Source organism: Balearica regulorum, chromosome W (genome assembly GCF_011004875.1).
Source record: "Balearica regulorum gibbericeps isolate bBalReg1 chromosome W, bBalReg1.pri, whole genome shotgun sequence".
NCBI classification, from domain to species: domain Eukaryota; kingdom Metazoa; phylum Chordata; class Aves; order Gruiformes; family Gruidae; genus Balearica; species Balearica regulorum.
In genome coordinates, this window is record NC_046219.1 from 6,065,113 (window position 1) to 6,088,865 (window position 23,753).

At 41.9% G+C, this 23,753-nt stretch overlaps 1 protein-coding gene across 2 annotated transcripts in view; it reads left to right on the forward strand.

Moving 5' to 3' along the window:
- LOC104642371 (junction-mediating and -regulatory protein) overlaps positions 1-22,863 on the forward strand; it is a 134,035-nt gene extending 111,172 nt beyond the window's left edge. Inside the window, exons 7-10 of one of the 2 annotated variants that reach the window (XM_075738885.1) lie at positions 13,110-13,196; positions 16,877-16,972; positions 18,281-18,830; positions 21,293-22,863. In XM_075738885.1, coding sequence (XP_075595000.1) covers positions 13,110-13,196; positions 16,877-16,972; positions 18,281-18,830; positions 21,293-21,600 — 1,041 coding nt within the window. In that variant the 3' untranslated portion in view covers positions 21,601-22,863. Of the gene's footprint in view, positions 1-13,109; positions 13,197-16,876; positions 16,973-18,277; positions 18,831-21,292 lie in introns of both variants that reach the window. The other variant, XM_075738884.1, reaches the window with a different exon arrangement.
- Positions 22,864-23,753: the final 890 nt, after the last annotated feature.

The window sequence follows — 23,753 nt, forward strand, 5'->3', positions numbered from 1 at the left end:
ACTGTAGCTGCTCTTAGTACTGCTGAATATTGTTCCCTCCCTTCTTCCTGGGCTCAACTTCACTCCCAAATTCTCTACCTCCTCCCCCTCAGTGGCACAGGGGCACGGGGAATGGGGTTGTGGTCAGTTCATCACACGTTGTCTCTGCCACTCCTTTCATCACACATTGTCTCTGCTAGTCCTTCCTCATCACACTCTTCCCCTGCTTCAGTGTGGGGTCCCTCCCATGGGACAGTCCTCCATGAACTTCTCTAACGTGAGTCCTTCCCACAGGCTACAGTTCTTCACAAACTGCTCCAGCATGGGTCCTTTCTATGGGGTGCAGTCCTTCAGGAACAGACTGCTCCAGTGTGGGTTTCCCCACAGGGTCACAAGTCCTGCCAGAAAACCTGCTCTGGTGTGGGCTCCTCTCCACGGGTTCACAGGTCCTGCCAGGAGTCTGCTCCAGCACAGGCTCTCCACAGGGTCACAGTCTCCTTCAGGTGCCTCCACCTGCTCCAGCATGGGGTCCTCCATGGACTGCAGGTGGATATCTGCTCCACCATTAACCTCCATGGGCTGCAGGGGGACAGCCTGCCTCACCATGGTCTTCACCGTGGGCTGCAGGGGGATCTTTGCTCCGGCTCCTGGAACACCTCCTCCCCCTCCTTCTTCACTGACCTTGGTGTCTGCAGGGTTGTTTCTCTCACATATTCTCACTCCTCTCTCCTGGCTGCTGTTGCACAGCAGTTTTTTCCCCTTCTTAAATATGTTATCACAGAGGTGCTACCACCATTGCTGATTGGCTTAGCCTTGGCCAGTGGTGGGTCCATCTTGGCACCGGCTGACATTGGCTCTATCAGACATGGTGGAAACTTCTGGCATCTTTTCACAGAAGCCACCCCTGTAGCCCCCCTTCTACCAAACCCTTGCCATGCAAACCCAATACAGCTTATTAGTAATTACCTGATAAATCAAGACTCTTGTGTCTTTGATATAAGCATATGGAAGCATTTTATCTTGAGTGACCTTCCTAGTGATATTGCAAAACATTGTTAATGAACACTACTTATAGCACCTGATGTGTACCATTGTACTTTACAAACCTGTGAGGAAAAAAGGGTTCTTACTCTGAAGAGTTTGCAGTTTAATTTAAGCATGCAGAACAAAGAGTTAGATGGGATGCAGAAGTGGAGTCTAGATGGTGAGAATGAGCACAGTGATGACTGAATGCCAAATAGAGAAAAGAATGATTTTTTTTTTTTAGGATGGATTTGGAAAGTACATACTATGTGGTAAAACTCTTTCTGAAGGTCAGTCTGTCTGTCTGTCTCAATTAAGAAACATTTATCGCTGATCTGAGATGAAAATCTGCTTAATGATTTTCAGACTGTATTCCTGACACCACCACTCCTCTTCCTCCTCCTCCTCACAGCTGAAGATTCCCTTAGGAGAATGCCTTGCTTCTAGCAGCAGATATCATGATTAAGAAAACAATAGGAAACAATTCTCTATTGTTGGTTTTTATTTTTTGGAGGAGATAGTTTCATCATCTGGGTATTTGAAAATCTTGTCTGTTGAAGAGATAGCGCAGTGAAAGGGAATCAATTACTATGTGTAGAATAAGGTTTTATGTAATATAAATATAAACTTCTGTGACTATAGTCTCTATTCTTTTTTTTTTCAGTAATTCTTTCCTTGTTTTTGCAGTCGATTTTATTTTTTAATAATGTTGTCAAATAATTGTACAAAATCTTTATTTAGAAACTTTTGCTAAAGGCTTGTTAGAAACCTCTTTCAGTTGTTATTCTTAGTTACTGAGCCAGCATTTTTTAAACATATGGTTTTACTGAGTTTGATGTTCTTTCACTGTACTGAGTATAAACTCTTTATTCTCTTTTTTTTTATACAAACCTATCTGCATTTGTTAAGCAATCATTTCCTGATGTTCCTTTGTGTTGATGACTTAGTTATTAAAAAGAAAAGATTTTAATAGCAGTCTCATTATTTTTCTTATTTCTTGAAAGCTAATTATGGATTTTTCATGCACGATGTCTCTCTATTGTTATCCCAATCTATCCCCTGCTGGCTGCACAGTAGTATTAATTAGGTTATCGTATGAAGCAAACAGCTGTTTTATTAGGGAGCTAAATTTATAGCAAAGAGTCAAGGTAAAAAAACACAAAGATGTAGAAGGCATCTAGAAAAAGATCTAAAAATATCTTTGAAAAATAGTTATGAAGAAATCAAATTTTTTTTAATCTAGGAAAAATATTCCTTATCATGAGCAGACTGGGAGAAGTAACTGGTTGGTGAAACTGTTTGGGATATGTTCATAACTTGTGCTTTGACCTAGGAAGCTTCCTCACGTGTTGTGTCCTTTTAATAGGACACTTTTACTACTTTTCAAGCCCACAGTTTAAAGCCCATGCCAAAACAGGTGTTAATTAGTTGCAGTGACAGCTGACATAGGATTACTTGGTATGCTGCTGTTGTTGTTATTGTTATTTAAGGGCATAACTACATAGAACGCTTATAATAAAATATGTTCTCTGCACATACTGAGCTTACTAAATGAGAAGCTAACATTTTACTTGAGATGCTTTTCAATCTGAAAGCAAGGCTCACTGGAACTAGTTAAATATAATACTAATACAGATCTCTTTTACGTATATTGCATGTTACTAGTCTTAAACATGGTAGTGTATCCAGTGATGAGGGTTGAAATGGTTGCTCAGCTCTCCCTTTCGGTCTTTTCAGTAGAAGTACAATTTGATACTACAGAAATCAGTCAGGTGATTAAAAGAGAAATGAACATTACTTCTTATTGTTCTCTGAATTCTCTACAGTTGGTCAACATCTTTCTTGAAGTGTGGCTCTAATTGGACATAATGCTCCTGCTTTCCCAGTGCTGAGAAGGAAGGATTACTTCACATGTGTGGCAGGCTGTATTTCTGCTCATACATCCAATTATGATGGTTTCTTTTTTGCCAGAGTATGAGATTGTTGGGTTATGTTCAGCTTGTCATCTGCCATAATCATCCATATAATTTTCTTTAATGTTGCCAACTAGATATTTTTTCTTCATCCTTTGTTTGCAGGCACTTAAACTTGTTTACAGGTAGAACCCTCTATTTGTCTGTATGAAATTGCAACTTTTTTTTTTTTACCATTTCTGTAATTACTTAAGATGATTCAGATGTGCCACATGTTTTCAGCCCCTCCTAGTCTTTTTTATTATTTCAAGTCATAGACACTTAATTACATTAAAGTATGTTGTTTCTTTATTAGTACAAAGAAGTATTGTATCAGGAATAGTGTGGCCAGCAGGACTAGGGAAGTGATTGTCCCCCTATACTCAGCACTGGTGAGGCTGCACCTCAAATACTGTGTTCAGTTTTGGGCCCCTCACTACAAGAAGGACATTGAGCTGCTGGAGCGTGTCCAGAGAAGGGCAACAGAGCTGGTGAAAGGTCTAGAGCACAAGTGTCCTGGTTCTGGCAAGGATAGAGTTAATTTCCCAAGGAGCCAGGACAGGTGAGCCAAGCTGGCCGGGGGCTATTCCATACCATGTGACGTCATGCTCACCATAAAAGGGGGCTAGGCGGGCCAGGGGCAGGTTCGGCGTGTCGGCGTGGCTCCGGGACAGGTCGAGCGTCAGGTCGGTCGGTCGGTCGGTCGGTCGGTCCTCGGATCGGTAAAATCGTTCTCTGTTATCACCCATTGTTACTATCTGTTACCAGCACTGTTGTTGATTGTTTCCCTCTCCCTTACCGTCCCAGTACACTGCCCTTATCCCAACCCTCGAGGCTTTGCCGTTGTTTTTCCGTTCTCCTCCCCATCCCGCTGGGGGAGGGGTGAGCGAGCCGCGCGTGGCACTTAGCTACCGGCTGGGACGAGGGGTTGTGATGACGACAAGTCTGACCCAAGTGTGTTAAAACAAAGTTGTTATAAGCATTTATAATGTTATTGAAACAGTCACTGGTCATAATGATGTTCTGTTTGGTCACATGGCTCTGTTTTGTAAACCCATGTTTACTCTATGCAATCCCTGCGGCGCTGTTTATCACCTCTGGGAGAGGGGTTCGTGTTCTCATGTTGTTGTATTGTGTGATAATGACTTACGATAAGATATCATTGACAGTCATGGGTCTGAGCTGGTATGTGTATGTAGCATTTTGGTCAGGCCCGTACCTTGTTCAATATCTTTCAGAACTGATTAATAATTGGACCCAATCTATGGGGAAGATGGGGGGGGATACCTTCTCCCACTCTTTCACCTCCCCTTTTCCCTTTTGGTTGGTTACAACAATTTGTGAGAATTTTGAATACCCTTGGAATGTTCATGCCAGTATATTCCTATTGCTAGGTCTCCTGAATGCTTTCCCACTCCTGTTCAGGGTTAGCAAAAATCTTTTCAAGAGTACCACCCGGGGATCTTCCCCAAGGCTGAATGGTCAGGGCTGGCATGGCATGTGAGAGAGTATGGGCGGGTATCTAGAGACCTTCTCACCCCCAACGGTTTGGGGCTTCACTCCTGAACAATTGCAAGACCCTGATAAAATGATAGAATATTTGAAAGGAAAATGCTGTGGGGATTCCAAGGAGACACAACTTACTGCGCTCTGCTGGGCCCTGGCCACAATCTATCAAACACTGCTTGATAGTAGACAGCACCATCCAGAGGGAGAGAGCGGACCCACAGGCACTGCAGCTGCCCAGGCCCCCGCAACAGGCATTGTAGTCGAGCCAAAAGATCAACTCACACCAGTATCAGTTGCCCCTATACACAAAAAGAAATACACAAGGAAATCAGCTCGCTTAGTGAGAGATGATGATGAACCGGGACCATCACGAGAACAAGAAGAAGAGCCAGAACCAGAAGTGATTACTCGATCCCTGTCCCTGAGTGAGCTGAGAGATATGTGGAAAGATTTCAGCTGCCTTCCAGGGGAGTGCATTATTACCTGGCTGCTCCGCTGCTGGGATAATGGGGCCAGTAGCCTGGAACTGGAGGGCAGGGAGGCCAAGCAGCTAGGATCCCTGTCTAGGGAAGGGGGCATTGACAAAGCAATTGGGAAGAAAGCACAGGCCCTTAGCCTCTGGAGGCGCCTCCTGTCAAGTGTGAGGGAAAGGTATCCTTTCAGCGAAGATGTCGTATGTCGGCCAGGCAAGTGGACCACTATGGAGAGAGGTATTCAATATCTGAGGGAATTAGCTGTGCGGGAGATGGTTTATTATGATCCGGACAATGCACAGTTGCCCACAGACCCCGATGAAGTCCAATGTACCCAACCCATGCGGTGAAAATTTGTGCGAAGTGCACCATCATCGTATGCCAACTCACTGGCAGTAATGGACTGGAAAAGTGAAGAGGCACCCACGGTGGACGAAGTGGCTGGCTGACTCCGGCAATATGAGGAGAGCCTTTCTTCCTCCCTAGTCTCGGCTGTGGAGAAACTGTCCCAGGATGTCCGGCAACTCAAAGAGGATATATCTTACTCCCCACCTGTACAGACCAGTATTTCAGCTGTTAGGAGTAAGCGTTTTTCTGCTCCAGAGAGGGGATATAGAGCATACACACCATGAGGTATCCTGTGGTTTTTCCTGCGTGACCACGGAGAAGACATGAGGAAATGGGATGGGAAGCCCACCTCAACCCTGCGGGCATGCGTACATGAGCTACAAGGCAAGACAGCTGTACAAAGGGACTCTTCCAGAAAGAATGCTGCTCCAGTTTCCACCGGGCAGCCCCCCCAGACCAAGTGAAAGGCCAGATCGCACTTCTGATCCTCTCAAAGGGACTTCTAAGTCCTTTTTGCAAGAGGTGAGTAGTGACTGTGATGAGCAGGATTAGAGGGGCCCTGCCTCCAGCCAGGTGGAGGAAAGGGACAATAGGGTTTATTGGACTGTGTGGATCCGATGGCCTGGCACATCGAACCCACAAGACTACAAGGCCCTAGTGGACACTGGTGCACAGTGTACCCTAATGCCATTGAACTATGAAGGGGTGGAACCAATATCTATTTCTGGTGTGACAGGGGCATCCCAACAGTTGACTCTGTTGGAGGCTGAAGTAAGTCTAACTGGGAATGAGTGGCAAAAGCACCCCATTGTGACTGGGCCGGAGGCTCCGTGCATCCTGGGCATAGACTACCCCCGGAAAGGGTATTTCAAAGACCCAAAAGGTTACAGGTGGGCTTTTGGAATAGCTGCCTTAGAAGCGGAGGAAATTGAACCATTGTCTAGTTTGCCTGGTCTCTCAGAGGACCCTTCTGTTGTAGGGTTGCTGAGGGTTGAAGAGCAACAGGTGCCGATTGCTACCACAACTGTGCACCGGCGGCAATACCGCACCAACAGAGACTCCCTGGTTCCCATCCACAAGCTAATTCATCAACTGGAGGGTCAGGGAGTGATCAGCAGAACCCACTCACCCTTTAACAGTCCCATATGGCCAGTGCGGAAGTCCAATGGAGAGTGGAGGCTGACGGTAGACTATCATGGCCTGAATGAAGTCACACCGCCAATGAGTGCTGCCGTGCCGGACATGCTGGAACTTCAATATGAACTGGAGTCAAAGGCAGCCAAATGGTATGCCACAATTGATATCGCTAATGCATTTTTCTCGATCCCTTTGGCAGCAGAGTGCAGGCCACGGTTTGCCTTCACTTGGAGGGGTGTCCAGTACACCTGTAACTGACTGCCCCAGGGGTGGAAACACAGCCCCACCATCTGCCATGGACTGATCCAGAGTGCACTGGAACAGGGTGAAGCCCCAGAGCACCTGCAATACATTGATGACATCATTCTATGGGGCAACTCAGCAGAGGAAGTTTCTGAGAAAGGGAAGAAAATAATCCAAATCCTGCTGCAGGCTGGCTTTGCCATAAAACCAAGTAAGGTGAAGGGGCCTGCACAGGAAATCCAATTTTTAGGAATAAGGTGGCATGATGGGCGGCGTCAAATCCCTATGGATATTATCAACAAAATAGCAGCCATGTTCCCACCAACCAACAAAAAGGAGACACAGGCCTTCTTAGGTGTTGTGGGTTTCTGGAGAATGCACATTCCGAATTACAGTCTGATAATAAGCCCTCTCTACCATGTAACCCGGAAGAAGAATGATTTCAAATGGGGCCCTGAGCAATGACAAGCTTTTGAACAAATTAAACAAGAAATAGTTCATGCCGTAGCTCTTGGGCCAGTCCGGGCAGGACCAGATGTAAAGAATATGTGCTGTACACCGCAGCCGGGGAGAATGGCCCTACCTGGAGTCTCTGGCAGAAAGCACCGGGGGAGACTTGAGATCGACCCCTGGGGTTTTGGAGCCGGGGATACAGAGGATCTGAGGCCCGCTACACTCCAACGGAAAAGGAGATATTGGCAGCATATGAAGGGGTTCGAGCTGCTTCAGAGGTGATTGGCACTGAAGCACAGCTCCTCCTGGCACCCCGACTCCCAGTGCTGGGCTGGATGTTCAAAGAGAGGGCTCCTTCTACACATCATGCAACCGATGCTACGTGGAGCAAGTGGGTTGCGCTGATGTGTTGGTTTTGCGTGGCAAGGTTTTGGTAGCGGGGGGGGGGATACAGGGGTGGCTTCTGTGAGAAGCTACTAGAAGCTTCCCCTGTGTCTGACAGAGCCAATGCCAGCCGGCTCCAAGACGGACCCGCCGCTGGCCAAGGCCAAGCCAATCAGCGCCTCTGTGATAACATATTTAAGAAGGGGAAAAACAGTTAGAGAGCGCTTTTGCAGCCAGAGAGAGGAGTGAGAAGATGTAAGAACATCTGCAGACACCAAGGTCAGTGCAGAAGGAGGGGGAGGAGGTGCTCCAGGCGCCGGAGCAAGATTCCCCTGCAGCCCGTGGTGAAGACCATGGTGAAGCAGGCTGTCCCCCTGCAGCCCATGGAGGGAGGATGAGGGGGTGTAGCGATTCCACCTGCAGCCCGTGGAGGACCCCACGCCGGAGCAGGTGGAGGCACCTGAAGGAGGCTGTGGCCCCGTGGGAAGCCCGCGCTGGAGCAAGCTCCTGGCAGGACCTGTGGATCCGTGGAGAGAGGAGCCCACGCCAGAGCAGGTTTGCTGACAGGACTTGTGACCCCGTGGGGGACCCACGCTGGAGCAGTTTGCTCCTGAAGGTCTGCACCCCGTGGAGGAGACTCACGTTGGAGAAGGTCGTGAAGGACTGTCTCCCGTGAGAGGGACCCCACGCTGGAGCGGGGGAACAATGAGTCCTCCCCCTGAGGATGAAGAAGCGGCAGAAACACCGCGTGATGAACTGACCGTAACCCCCACTCCCCGTCCCCCTGTGCCGCTGAGGGGGGCGGAGGTTTGAAGCCAGGAGTGAAGTTGAGCCCGGGAAGATGGGAGGGGTGGGGGGAGGTGTTTTTAAGATTTGGTTTTATTTCTCATTCCTCTACTCTGTTTTGCTTAGTAATAAATAAGATGAATTCCCTCTCTAAGTTCGGTCTGTTTTGCTCGTGATGATAATTAGAGAATGATCTCTCCCTGTCCTTATCTCGACCTGTAAGTTTTTTTTTCATTGTACTTTTTCTCCCCTGTCTAATGAAAGAGGGGAGTGATAGAGCGGCTCTGGTGGGCACCTGGCCCCCAGCCAGGGTCAACCCACCACAGCTGATCACACAATGGGCTCGAATAGGAAGCCCCAATTGTCCAGGAATTCTGGAAGTGATCACAGACTGGCCAGAAGGGAAAGATTTTGGAATGTCGCCAGAGGAGGAGGTGACACGTGCTGAAGAAGCCCCACTGTATAATAAACTACCAGAAGATGAGAAGCCATATGCCCTGTTCACTGATGGGTCCTGTCACATTGTGGGAAAGCATCGAAGGTGGAAGGCCGCTGTATGGAGTCCTACACGGCGAGTTGCAGAAGCTGCAGAAGGAGAAGGTGAATCGAGCCAGTTTGCAGAGGTGAAAGCCATCCAGCTGGCTTTAGATATTGCTGAAAGAGAAAAATGGCCAACGCTGTACCTCTACACTGACTCATGGATGGTGGCCAATGCCCTGTGGGGGTGGTTACAGCAATGGAAGCGGAGCAACTGGCAGCGCAGAGGCAAACCCATCTGGGCTGCCCCACTGTGGCAAGATATTGCTGCACAGCTGGAGAAGCTAGTTGTAAAGGTACGTCACGTAGATGCCCATGTACCCAAGAGTCGGGCCACTGAGGAACATCAGAACAACCAGCAGGTGGATCAGGCTGCCAAGATTGAAGTGGCTCAGGTGGATTTGGACTGGCAATGTAAGGGTGAATTATTTCTAGCTCGGTGGGCCCATGACACCTCAGGCCATCAAGGAAGAGATGTGACATATAGATGGGCCCGTGATCGAGGGGTGGACTTGAGCATGGACGCCATCTCACAGGTCATCCATCAATGTGAAACATGCGCTGCAATCAAGCAAACCAAGCGGGTAAAGCCTCTGTGGTATGGAGGCTGATGGCTGAAATATAAATATGGGGAAGCATGGCAAATTGACTACATCACACTCCCACAAACCCGCCAAGGCAAGCGTTACGTTCTTACAATGGTGGAAGCAACCACTGGGTGGCTGGAAACATATCCTGTGCCCCATGCCACTGCCCAGAACACTATCCTGGGTCTTGAAAAGCAAGTCCTGTGGCGACATGGCACCCCAGAGAGAATTGAGTCAGACAATGGGACTCATTTTCAGGACAACCTCATAGACACCTGGGCCAAAGAGCATGGTATTGAGTGGGTATATCACCTCCCCTACCATGCACCAGCCTCTGGGAAAGTCGAAAGGTGCAATGGACTGCTAAAAACCACCCTGAGGGCAATGGGTGGTGGGACTCTCAAACACTGGGATACACATTTAGCAAAGGCTACCTGGTTAGCTAACACTAGGGGATCTGCCAATCAAGCTGGTCCTGCCCAGTCAAAATTCCCACGCCCTGTAGAAGGGGATAAATTTCCTGTAGTGCGCATGAAAAATATGTTGGGTAAAACAGTTTGGGTTATCCCTGCTTCAGGCAAAGGCAAGCCCATCTGCGGGATTGCTTTTGCTCAGGGACCAGGGTGCACTTGGTGGGTGATGAGAAAAGATGGGGAAGTCCGGTGTGTACCCCAAGGGGATTTGATTTTGGGTGAAAATAGCCCATAAATTAAATTGCATGATGTTAATAGCGATATACTGTATCAATGGTATGACCATAAGAATCACCCACAACTAATGAAGGATGGTCTTTGAAACTGAACAAAGTGCCACGATGATGGAACTAGAACTGACTTCAACTGGTGCCCAGAAACTTTATCGAAAAATCACATCTTTGGCATCCAGACTGTGAGCATGGACCATACCAGATACACTGGCTGTGAAGACTCCGGATGCGGCGTGCAACAATCCAGCAGCACGCACCATTGCTCCTGCCCTGAGAGACTGTAATGGCAGATGGAACCCAAAGCCATGGACTAAACGAACTCGACAGACATTTTAGAGCGATAGCCCATAGAGTAAGGGAATGAGATCTGTAAAATAATCTGGGCATGACGTAGATGGTATGGAATAAGGGGTGGATAATGTCCTGGTTCTGGCAAGGATAGAGTTAATTTCCCAAGGAGCCAGGACAGGTGAGCCAAGCTGGCCGGGGGCTATTCCATACCATGTGACATCATGCTCACCATAAAAGGGGGCTAGTCGGGCAGGGGCAGGTTCGGCATGTCGGCGTGGCTCCGGGACAGGTCGAGCGTCAGGTCGGTCGGTCGTGGGATCAGTAAATCGTTCTCTGTTATCACCCATTGTTACTATCTGTTATCAGCACTGTTGTTGATTGTTTTCCCTCTCCCTTGCTGTCCCAGTAAACTGCCCTTATCCCAACCCTCGAGGCTTTGCCGTTGTTTTTCCGTTCTCCTCCCCATCCCGCCGGGGGAGGGGTGAGCGAGCGGCGCGTGGCACTTAGCTACCGGCTGGGGCTAAACCATGTCAACAAGTCTTATGAGGAGCGTCTGAGGGAGCTGGGGTTGTTTAGAGAAGAGGAGGCTGAAGGGAGACCTTATTGCTCTCTACAACTACCTGAAAGCAGGTTGTAGCCAGGTGAACGTCAATCTTTTCTCCCAGGTAACAAGCGATAGGACAAGAGGAAATGGCCTCAAGTTGTGCCAGGGGAGGTTTAGATTGGATATTAGGAAAGATTTCTTCACCAAAAGGGTTCTCAAGCATTGGAACAGGCTGCCCAGGGAAGTGGTGGAGTCACCATCCCTGGAGGTATTTAAAAGATGTGTAGACGTGGTGCTTAGGGACATGGCTTAGTGGTTGGACTTGGCAGCATTAGGTTAATGATTGGACTCGCTGATCTTAAAGGTCTTTTCCAACCTAAATGATTCTATGGAAGTCAGCACCAAATATATTTTGGTCTGGTTTAACCTCTTTCTTTACATACTTAAAATATCTTTCATTATTGCTCTTAATCAGAAAGATTTAAATATTGATGCTAAAGAGAAAATGTTTCTAGAAAAGTGTGTCCCCCAAGTATTTATGAGAGTATATTCCTGTAATTTGCATATTAAAGTATCTTACATATTGTTTTTATTTCTTTAGTCTTGCTAACCTGTTAAAAAAAAAAACAAAAAAAACCCCAAAACCAATCCAAACCTAACATACGGTCTTTCTTGTTACTTTAAATATTCTTTTAATTGTACTTAACATGTAAATAGAGAATAAACTATAAAGGTAAATCAGTAGCAGTATTAGAATAAGTCTTTCAGATTCTCTAATAATGTTCCAAAGTTATTGCTGTGTCTTTGAAATGCAGAAATTAAGTGGTTTGTACTTTTGCAGTTACAAATTAAATGAATTAACTTTTCCAGCTGTATTAAACTTTTCATCAGGGAAAAAAACCCCACAAACAAACAAATATACAACCTTTCAGAGTTTATATATATATATACACACACCCCTCTCTGATGAAGCTGGGACAGTATTTCTACAGAAACTTGTGCTCTTATTGGAACGTTACCTGTATACAGTAGCAGAATTGATGGTCTTACTGTTCAGAAACATTCAAGGCAGCATGGTATTTCTTTCCTATACAGGAACTCTGATCACAGTATGTCCATAGCTTTTAGGAGAACATAGCTTTTTCTGTAGTTCCCAGTGTCCAAAATTGTGGGCTTTTTTTATCCCTCCCCTCTTTGTTTTTTGTGTTTTTCTGCCACTACTGTAGTATCTTGCTTGATGGCTGATACTCCATCAGTTGCCCCAAGCAATGCTAGTCACACTAGCTGCAGTCACACTCCAAACTGTTTCCTAACACTGCCCCCTCTTACACAGCCATGAGTCCTAACTGCACATCTGACCTTGTTCTAGTTGTTTGGTGCTTGTACTGGGCCTAATGTCATTGCCCATACTGTCTGATTTCCTGGCCCTCAGTATTGACCTATGTCTGTCTCTTCGCTACTATAAATTCCTGCACATGCCTTTTCTTTGCAACTGATACTTAATTCAGTTCTTTTTATATAATCTACCTTAACTTTGAGTGTCATGTTTCTTCCTGTCATCTATTGTAACATGTCCTGGTTTATTTTTAACCTGTTCTTATTCACAGGCAATGTAATAAATGCTTGTTTTTAAACCAAACATTAGAATGTGAACTTGGTATAGTAAGCGAACCTGCTTGTGCATGCATAAAATTGTAACAACTTTATTAATGTTTGTGCTTGCAAATTGTACATGCAAAAGATGAAGTGACACTTATAAGTGGGAAGCTGCCTAGTTGCCTAAACAGAAATACGTAGTATATTTGAGTTAGTTATTATCCATGTATACAAATACATGGAGTTGCACAACTATTTTATGAAGTATTTGACAAATTGGCATTTCTTGCCACTTTTGTACTGGTATTGTAGAATAAACTTTGCAAGCAGCTGTTACTTGCATATATTCTTTTGACAGTTAAAAGTAATAGGTTTGGGTTTGTTTGTTTTGGTTTTGTTTCCATTTTATGGTTTTATTGTAAGTTAAATTAGCTTGTCTGAGATGGGCTGTGTAATTTTTATTTTTCTAATTCTTAGCACTGTTTGCTAAATGTGACATTATACACTGTAAATTGATATTTGAAATTTATATTTTATGGATAACATTTTATGTCTCTACAGGAGATCTGTATCGCAAAGCATAACGAAAAGATCCAGCAACATCACCAGAGTGAGGAGGAATACAAAATGCACCATACTGTTCAACTAGTAAGTTTGAGTTTTCTGCTGTTGAGTTTAGCCTTTAGTTAATAGCTTGCATTTCTCATTATACATTAATTAGTAGAGCATTTGGAGTGATAGCTATTTTAAAAAGATGGCGTGTATCCTTGACCTTTGGACCATGGACTTCTGTATCATATTATGCTGTAACAGGGAGTATATAGCTGTGTTAGGATGACATTAAACCCAAGCAAATAAAATAGTTCATTAATACTAGGTTCACAGTCTAAGAGATTACTGCTAGGGTTAGGCTGCATGCAGTTTTTTATCATGTGCACATAGATCATTCCAGACATCTCCGAGTACAGTGTCAGATATGCTGAAATGAATAAAGAAACTATACACATTCATTCTTGAATCTTAATAAGCTTGTTTGTTATTTTTATTTTGCCTACAAAAGAAATCACTTGAATTGTGTTGTATAAAGTATGTAGTTCCAGCTGTATGCTCCACGATTCTCTGCACAGTCTCATCGCAGAGAATAGGCTAGCTAGTCTGACTGTTGTGTTAGACTTTATCTAGTGATAGACTTTATCTTAAAGTATATTAAAATACTGGTCTAGGTCTTGGGAGCTGATATAGTATCAATATTTAATAAAGATCATTGACAAAGATGCATTGAAATCCAAGTCTTTTTAATTCAGGCTTCAATTAGGTTACAAAAGTGATTCTATTTCATCCTTATACATTTTTAACATCGATACATTTGTCCAGGAAGTCAGCTGCATAATTTATTTTATGTAAAGGCTATTTGTGAAAGACCACACGTATTGGCATACTCTTTCAGGAAGTTAGAAAAATTGATGGTTTTTTTCCAGTTCTTACAATAAGGCAAAGGAATTTGCGACGTGGATTGCAGTCCATTTATCACTCATAAAGATAAGACAACAAAGCTGAAGGACTTTTTTGTCTCTGAAACACTACAGGGCTTTTTCCATTATTTACTTCATGGAGTTGCCTGCTTGGACTTTATAAAAGAACTTTATGCTAATATTTTTGTCTTTTTTTCTGTTAATACTTTGACTGAAAATTTCTACTATTATTGTAAAATAGGTTTTCAGCTACTGGTTTTCATGAAGAATTTTGAAAAGATAACCTCAAATGTGTCCAAATCTGAAAATAAATAAGAATTGCAATTTCACTATTCTTATTTAAAAACAACACTCCCCCAACAACCCCCAAACCAAAACACCCCATTCCCCCCAACAATCAAACCCAAAACAAACAAAAAACGCCTCGAGTTTGTGACTGTTCAGGAAAAATTTTGACCTGATTGCATATGCAGGTGTGGTGGTAGGAGAACTATCCTTTCTTCTTGCTATAATCTTTTCTTTGTGCTTGTTTTAACTTTTTTGTCCCATTGCTCAGTTATTTTCTTTTCACCACATGCTTCTAGTCCTCTTCTCCTTTTCCTGTTTCCTTGTGGTGGGTTGACCCTGGCTGGAGGCCAGGTGCCCACCAGAGCCACTCTATCATTCCTCCTCCTTCACTAGACAGGGGAGAAAAGGTATAACGAAATGCTTGTGGGTTGAGATAAGGATAGGGAGAGATCACTCGCCAGTTATCATCACGGGCAAAAATGACTGAACTTAGAGAGGGAATTCATCTAATTTATTACTAAGCAAAACAGAGTAGAGGAATGAGAAATAAAATCAACTCTTACAACACCTCCCCCCTCCCATCTTCCCAGGCTCAACTTCACTCCCAGTTTCTACCTACTCCCCCCTCAGCAGCACAGGGGGACGGGGAATGTGGGTTATGGTCAGTTCATCACATGTTGTTTCTGCCACTCCTTCCTCCTCAGGGGAGTCCTCCTCACACTCTTCCCCTGCTCCAGCATGGGGTCCCTCTCATGGGAGACAGTCCTTCACGACCTTCTCCAACATGAGTCCTTCCCATGGGCTACAGTCCTTCATGAACTGCTCCAGCGTGGGTGTCTCCCACAGGGCGCAGACCTTCAGGAATAGACTGCTCCAGCGTAGGTCCCCCATGGGGTCACAAGTCCTGCCAGCAAACCTGCTCTGGCATGGGCTCCTCTCTCCACGGATCCACAGGTCCTGCTAGGAGCTTGCTCCAGCATGGGCTTCCCAGGGGGTCACAGCGTCCTTCAGGTGCCTCCACCTGCTCTGGTGTGGGGTCCTCCATGGGCTGCAGGTGGAATCTCTACACCCCCTCATCCTTCCTCCATGGGCTGCAGGGGGACAGCCTGCTTCACCATGGTCTTCACCATGGGCTGCAGGGGGATCTCTGCTCTGGCGCCTGGAGCACCTCCTCCCCCTCCTTCTGCACTGACCTTGATGTCTGCAGAGTTTCTTACATCTTCTCACTCCTCTCTCTGGCTGCAAAAGCTCTCTCTAACTGGTTTTTTTTCCCTTCTTAAATATGTTATCACAGAGGCGCTGATTGGCTTGGCCTTGGCCAGCGGCGGGTCCGTCTTGGAGCCGGCTGGCATTGGCTCTATCAGACACAGGGGAAGCTTCTAGCAGCTTCTCACAGAAGCCACCCCTGTAGACACACCCCCCCACCCCCCACACCCCCCCCCGCTACCAAAACCTTGCCATGCAAACCTAATACATTCCTGTCTACCATTTTTCAGACATGTCCTTCTCTTCCTCTCCTTAACACATCTATACTTATCTCCCTTGAACTCACAGGAGTTAGCCTTTTATAAAGGACATAATTTTTTTTAATGATGATGATCATCATCTTTTAAAAGAAATAATGCTTAATTCTGTGGGTCCTTTAAGAATTAAAGCTGCTGTTTCTGCTCAGGAGGTTTTCTTTATAGTCACCTGTTCTGTCACTTTTCCTGATAACTTCTGAACTTATTCATATAGTGACTTTTGCCATCTGATAACTAGTGTCCACTTTTAATGAATTTGACTGAAGCGTAGTGTTTTGTTTCAAAGATGTAGTAACTTTGCTGAAGTTTTGTGAAAATGGATGACTGTTTAAAGGAGGTAGATCCAAATGTGTATTTTCAGTGAGGTAAGATTCCCAAACAAGAAAAAATATAACTGTCTTAGCTGCAAGGAAGAGCTTCAAACCTTTATTTAAAGATTACAGAAAATCAAGCTGGATTAAATAATGACAGCTTAAGTTAATTAAATACAAAACTTTAGTTTACTAGTATAAATTAGAATGAAAATGTTTACATAATTTGCTCAATATTGGCTTCAAAACTTAGTGGCAATGAGTTCTTGCACTGTAAAAATTTTAATATGACTTGTTTTAAATGTGCAACCTTGCAATTTGAACTGTCATTTTGGTTTTGGAATGAGAGAAAATGGATACTGGTTTTCTGTCTGGATAATTTATACAATTTTAAATTTATGGGATTTTTTTCAGTATAATATTTTGTTATGTCTAGTTATTTATCATCTTTCAAGGTAAAAAGTTCCAGTCTTCGAGTGCTCCAGTTCCAGATTGAAATCTTTCTTTATTGAGCTTTGCATTTCTTCAAGGTTATAAAACATGAAATGCATAAATTTTTTTTTAAGGGGAAGACAAAGGCAAAGTTTTGAAGTTCAGAAACATGTTTATTTGAGAAGTAGATTGTTAGGTAATTCCTAACAATTAGTAGAAGAGTTATTTTAATTCAAATTTTTTTATGATGCTAACCATAGCATTGGATGTAATATTTACATGTTTACCGTATATTTTCTCAGAAGCAAGATCAACTACAAGATGAAGAGGAAAGAGCGAGCTCCTGGGTTAGTCAGGAACGACAGAAAACACTGGACAGACTTCTCATGTTTAAACAGGTAACAGAAGAAGAGTTGTTATTTTCCACCAATTTTTTTGCAAAAGAAATTTTCACTCATTCCAGGACTATATACTATGCTATTAGCTATTCTCTGTCATTTTATAGCTAACTGTTCTTTGGAAAATTTACAACAAAATATGGCATTGGTGGTAGCGAATTTCTCTGACCGTTGCATTCCCAGTGCCATAATAAGCTTCTGTTCGCTGCCACATCTACACATTGTGACAAGATACATAGGAAACTTTCCAAAAAGAAGTATAATCTAAATGGTGTTTCCCACAAAGACCATTATCATCTGACATACCCCCACTACCATTGATTGCAATAACACCTGCCAATACCTGCCCCTTCCTATTACAGTGTAAGTGTCAGAAAATGAATAGAAGATGGAATGAAAAGGAGAGAATAAGGAGAGGGATGAAAGTGCAAGAAAACAGAGACTGTATTAATTGGTGAAGACTTGTTTTTATTGTTGTTTTGCTGAATACATAAAAAAATATATGTATGAGAAGTTTCTTTACTGGAAAGCTGTCTTGCTTAGCAGTACACTCTTCATATCCTTATTGTTTGCAAGGCTTCTTAAAATTACATAGCTTCTGTAAATTAAAGCAAATTTACTTATTTTAACCAGCACCTGTTAATGAACCGACTTTATGTATGAGCACATTTATATTGATACGATCTCTATTGCTTTAGGCATGCCACAATTGTCTAAAATGTTTTAGACCTGCATTTCAGAAGTAGCTTTTACTTTTGCGTAAAAATGGCTATGGATGAAGCTAATTTGAAAAGACAGATATTGAAGCAGCAAATTTAAGAACTAAATTAAAAACACTTTGGAAATTCTCAAAATGTTTGATATTTTCAAGAGATACCTTTTTAAGCAGTATGATTCACATCTAAGGCCAGCATATTAGGTCAGAGAGGACTTTGTTGCAGTGCACACCACTGACTAGTTTTAGAAAAGGGAAGCAAGAGGGAATTTTGAATTTTAGTTTTCAGAAAAAAGTTTTGAATGTACAATTGAGTTCTTAGTGAAATCCTGACTTTAACCCATGTGTATCCCTGACTAGACCAATCACATGTAAATTATGGCTTAACCAAGAATATAAATTAAGAAAACTGATCATTTTTGCATAAAGGTGAGGATATATTTGTCTTGGGTTTATGCCCAGAGCAAAATGAATGAAAATAGTAGATGAATTCTACTTGTCAGAAAGGCAAACCCTAATGATGAGTACTTAGTATCTAAAATAGTGTCTTGCATATACTTATCTAATTGTAAATAACTTCTTCACTTTAGCAGTACTCTGGGCAAGTAATACTTAAATCAACTAGACTACGACTGGCTCATGCAAGAAGAAAATGTGCATCCAGCTCAGTGTCCTGTGTAGATCAGTCTCAGTCTTTGCCAGCAACCATACAAATCCAAGAGAAAAGTGAAGAGGTGGAATTGGAAAATACAGTTCAGCCTTTGCAAGTGCAAGAATCCACAAGCTTAGAGCAACTTCAAGATACTGCATTACCTCCCGATGGTGTTACCTCTGAACTGCCTCATGTTAGTACTTCTCCACTCACCAGTAATGAGCTTCAACCAGAGACTGTTACTGTAGTACCGCTTCCATTCCCTTTGCCTCCACCACCTCCACCTCCGCTTCCACCTTTGCCCTCCAAGGAAGATGACACCAAATCCTTAGAAAAAAGCGACAGCTTTGTTAAACATCAGAGTGAGGAGAAGGGAGTCCAGCACTCTTCCAGTGTCCCAACAGCACATCTGTTTGATAGCAGTCAGCTAGTCAGTGCCAAGAAGCTGCTTAAGAAAACCAGTGATCTAGATGGTTTACACAGGAGGAGAGGTAATGTTTTCATTTCTGTGTATTTAATTGTAATGCACATCAATTCCTCTTTTGAATTGCTATATAGAGAAGTGTATACTGTGATTTATTTATAATTATTAATATTAATGGGAAAGTTGCTAAATCCTTTTCAGTTGACAAATGTTGGCAATTCAAACAAATGTTAGGACCTGTATGACAGCGTGCAGTATACTTGTTCAGTTAGACAAAAAACACTTGTGAAACTGATCCTATGATATACCACGTTAGACTAGCTGGAAAATGGAGCTAAACATTGCCTAAAAGATTCTTTTTTCCTATCTTGCTTACAGCTAGCACTGCAAATATCATATGCTTCACCTGAGGGCGCAGTGTTTTTTTTAATAACAGAATTTTACATAATTTATGACCTAGTAAAATGAATACTTGTCTAGGGACATAGGAAACCTTGAGAATGCTTTCTTCAAGGTTTCTTCAAATTTTCATACAAAAATCCACAAACTCTCAAGTCCCCTTGAGAGCCGAGTAAGAACATATACATTTAACTACAATTAAGAATTAAATCTATAATCATTCAGCAAAGCATGTTAATAAAAAGTTAAAAGATCAAAAACTTCTTTGGTAACTGAGGCGAGTGAATAGATCATAAGGCTGAGCTGAGAGATGTTACAACTTCACTGTGATTCTGTGCTACTTGTTTTTAACCATTTATCCTTTATCCCATATATAAAATGGGAGAATGGCAGCCACGTTTGAACAAAATAATCTTGATGTTTTGATGAAACATGCTATATTAAAGTTTTTATTTGAAAATCAGAGATGGGATTTTCAAAAGCGCTCAGCTGAACTGTTTTACTGGAAGTCACTGAGAAAAAGTACCTCAGGTGGGCCTTGGTTCACACTACTGTAATATGATCATAATAACCTTTTATTAAAAGTTCTATCTGACTCTGTCAATTACAACTACAGAAAACATCCCTCAATTGGCATTTTCCCTCATCCAGATAAAATCAAAATTAGAACTGTTTTCATCTATCAGGCAGAAACAAGGAGTGTTTCTTCTAGAATTGTCCTTAAATGGCTGAAAAACCTTGAAGCAACTGAATAGTTATAGAATTTTTAAGCTCTTCCGAGTCTTGCAAGTCACAGGTACAGTGTCTTAAGTTCATTATCAATTTTGATGCTGCTGTGCTCCACGTTTATTTTTCTGATACCCATTTTATTTTTCAATTTTATATAAAACATGTATTGTGTGTGCAATTTGATTATACATCATAAAATGACAAATATAAAATCAAATTATATCCTCCCTCTTAAGAGTATCATTAATATCTGCAACAGCACTCTACCTGCTGCTCTGTATTCCCTGAGATGTTCCAAGTGTCTAAGCGGCTTCAGAAATTTGTCTGTCTGATAGATGAGTATTTTACAATCCTTCCTTCCTCCTTCAAATGTGCAGTCCTGTTTTCTTCTTTTATTTCTTCTCTTTTCCTTGTGTCTATTCCAACTGTCTGGGCCGTTAGTTTGATGGACAAAGTCCACTCAAAAATGCAAAACAGGTTTTAAAAATATACAAAGATATACAAATATACAAAAAACCTGGAGATGGATATTCATCTATTGATTGATATGTGCTGCACATTGTATGTGCTAGTGTGTGGGAGCTATTTTGGACTGTTGTACTTTATTATATTACATTCTCTGACATAGAGATCTTACCTACTTGTAGCTCTTCAAAGAGCCAAAGCCTGATTTTTATTTCTGCAGAGAACTAGTTTCAAATTGGTGATAAAGGAAGGATTTATGATAAAGTATTAACTCTTACTTCTCTGTTTTCATTAATTATAAAGGAAGGGAATTAATAATATAGGCATGCTGTGACTAGGTGCTGATACATACATGAATCCAGAGGAGGAGGAAAATGCATGCTGTTGCAGTTGACTGCATTGCTGTTTCCCTCACTGGCATGTAGTAATAGCCATACAGTAGGTAAAATCAGCCACAAAATGCAAGTGCTGAGAATGTAGGCTCTCCTCTGTGCTTACATTTCTGTGAATGCACAGTCCAATACTTAAGATGCATACTCATTACCTGAGTTTCAAAGTCAAGAAATATAATGTAATATACACTTTCATTATGTTGGATTCATTGCAGCTGTTTTGATTTTCTTGAGTGCAAACAGGAAAGCCATCTTGTTCAAAAAGTTCTGCTACCTGCCTGACAGGAAGTTACTTGGTTTCAGAAATTATAATTGTCTGTATAATCCAGTTTTGACCTGGTAATAGGGAAGATAAATTTGGAGGCTAAAACAATAATAGAGCTACAGAATGATAAAACTGAAAATACTACAGTCTCCTTTATGCTTATGGTATGAGACTATCATATTAATTGCATGTGGCTACTTTTTGGTCTGTATGAAATACAAAAGAAGACTGAATAAATTTAGTAAAAATAATACTGAAGGTCTTTTGATTTTTCTGCAGTGAGTTCCCCAATGGATGAAGTGCTGGCTTCTTTGAAGCGTGGCAGCTTTCACTTAAGAAAAGTTGAGCAGAGAAGTCTCCCTCCTTTTCCCGATGAAGATGATAGCAATAACATCTTGGCACAGATCAGGAAAGGGGTGAAACTGAAGAAAGTGCAGAAAGATGTTTTGAGAAAATCCTTTACAATTCTGCCTGATACTGACCCTCTGACAAGGAGTATCCATGAAGCATTGCGACGAATTAAGGAAGCATCACCTGAATCAGAGGATGAAGAGGAGAGTTTGCCTTGCACAGACTGGGAAAATTAACCTGTAATTAACCTACATTTAAAAATATGTTTCTTCAACACTTTTTGTATAGCAATAGCTGCTAAGCCTCAAGTTATGCATTCTAGGAGACTTAATATGAATGTGACTAAACTGTCTGACGTCCAACATGGTAAAACATGCACATAGGAATTTAGTATCACTGACTTTTCAAAAGAATTTAAAGTTTATAGTAAGGAAAACTTTTTTTAGGCAATATCTTAGCCTCTTATTGTTTGAATACTTTTGCTGAATAGACAGGACTCCTCCTATAAAAAGCTCTTTTATTTAGTAAATTTGAAGGGACTGTTTGCAGCTTACCAAAACGCTTTAAAAAGCTTTTAAGTAACAGAGCAGCACAATCTCTCTTGGACACACCCTCTACTTACTTTCTAATTACTTCTGGCCTTGTAAAAATTTAGCATGTTTATCACTTCAGACTGAATAGCTCCAAGTGAAGGATAATTAGATTTGACTGCTGAACACATTGAAATCTCATTGGTTACCCTGTGTGACTGACTCCGATAGCTTGGTTTCAATCTGTAAACACTCCGACTTAATTACTTAATTGAATTTCTAGACTATAAACAGTAAATATACAAATATAATTTATACTTCTGCTACGAATCCCATGAACTTGCATTATACTAAGCTACAGTGCCTGAAAGTACAGATATTAGACTTCAGCAGATGAAGTTAATGATTTCAGAACAAACCAGAAATTGGCAAGAGATTAGTTTTCAAAACTAAGGCTGCATCAGTAGCACAGAGAGATTCTTGATTACAACACCACCATACAGCACTATTCTTCTGTGGTGGTTCTTTTCCGCTACTGGCATATGGATGAACTTAAATCTGAATAAAAGATTCCATTAAACTTATTTGCAAGTATTTAAAATTTGGAGAAAAGAGAGGTATGACAATCTCTAAACAATTAAAAAAAATTTTTTAGAAATCAAAGGCTTTTTCAAGAGTATGGAAGATAAATATTTATAATCCTTGCAACGTAGCTAGCAAGATAACCTTTTTTGGATGTTTACAATCAGGCAATTCTATCCTGGTTAGTTATTACCATAGCTGGAGAGTGACTATTGATAAAGTGCTAAAGCTGTTTAAAAAGTGATGGTGACTTAGCACATCATCTGCTGAATGTTGTTGTGATTATGAAATATTATGTCTCAAACTGTTCCATTGGTATGCTATTTTCAAATAATTATATTTAAAATTTTTTAAAAAAAGAAAATAAATGTTGCCTTTATTCATGAACTAGCCATTGTCCACACTAACGTTTTAATACAGTTTAATTATGGAATGCTCCTTCTATACTAAATATACTGTTAGTTTTGGAGTTGAAAATTCAGGAGTGGGGGTGTACTTAACTCTTGCTGAAACTCAAAGTGAGAATAATTTTGCTTGGATCTAACTTTTTCTGTTATTTGCATACTGAAAAACTCCCACTACCACAGCCCTTCAGAAATCAAGTGATAACTATAAAAAAAGACATGCCTTGGAATTTACTTGGCATTCCCAGTGCAATTATTCTCTTTTCATTTCCTAGATAACTGAGCAAATTTAAGCTTTGTGATTTGACTTTATGGTTCTATTAAACCTAACGTATTCTTTGGTATCTTGTTTGCATTATTTAGCAAGAATACTCTTTAACACTATGGGTCATTATAAAAAAAAAGAAGGAATTTATCCAATTTTAATTTTTTTAACCTAGTTGGTGGACCCCTTAAATGTTTTCCATTGGAAATGTATCCTCTTAGAAGTCTTATGTGTACATTGCTGTATGATATAAATGCATGTGTTTTTCTCTGCTATCTTTTGCAGCCTTTTAGAAGCGGTTCAGAGTGCAGATTGAAAATCATTTCCATGCAGTCAGTACCTGTAGTGCACCAGTTGTTGTCTCCTTTTTAACAGTCTACAGTTATGGCATTTTCCCCTTTTAAGGATGCACTCCTGTCAAATGCTGAGGAAATCACTTGGACCTAAAGCAGGATGCAGTGTCAGAGTTCTGAGTGTGTGCTCCTTGCAGTTTTTCACACACCTGGGACCTGTTTTCTCTTACCAATACCATATTTTATTATGAAAACAATCTTGTTTTCATGAGATGAGACTGTTTAACAGATAGTACAGATTTGATTTGAAAATGG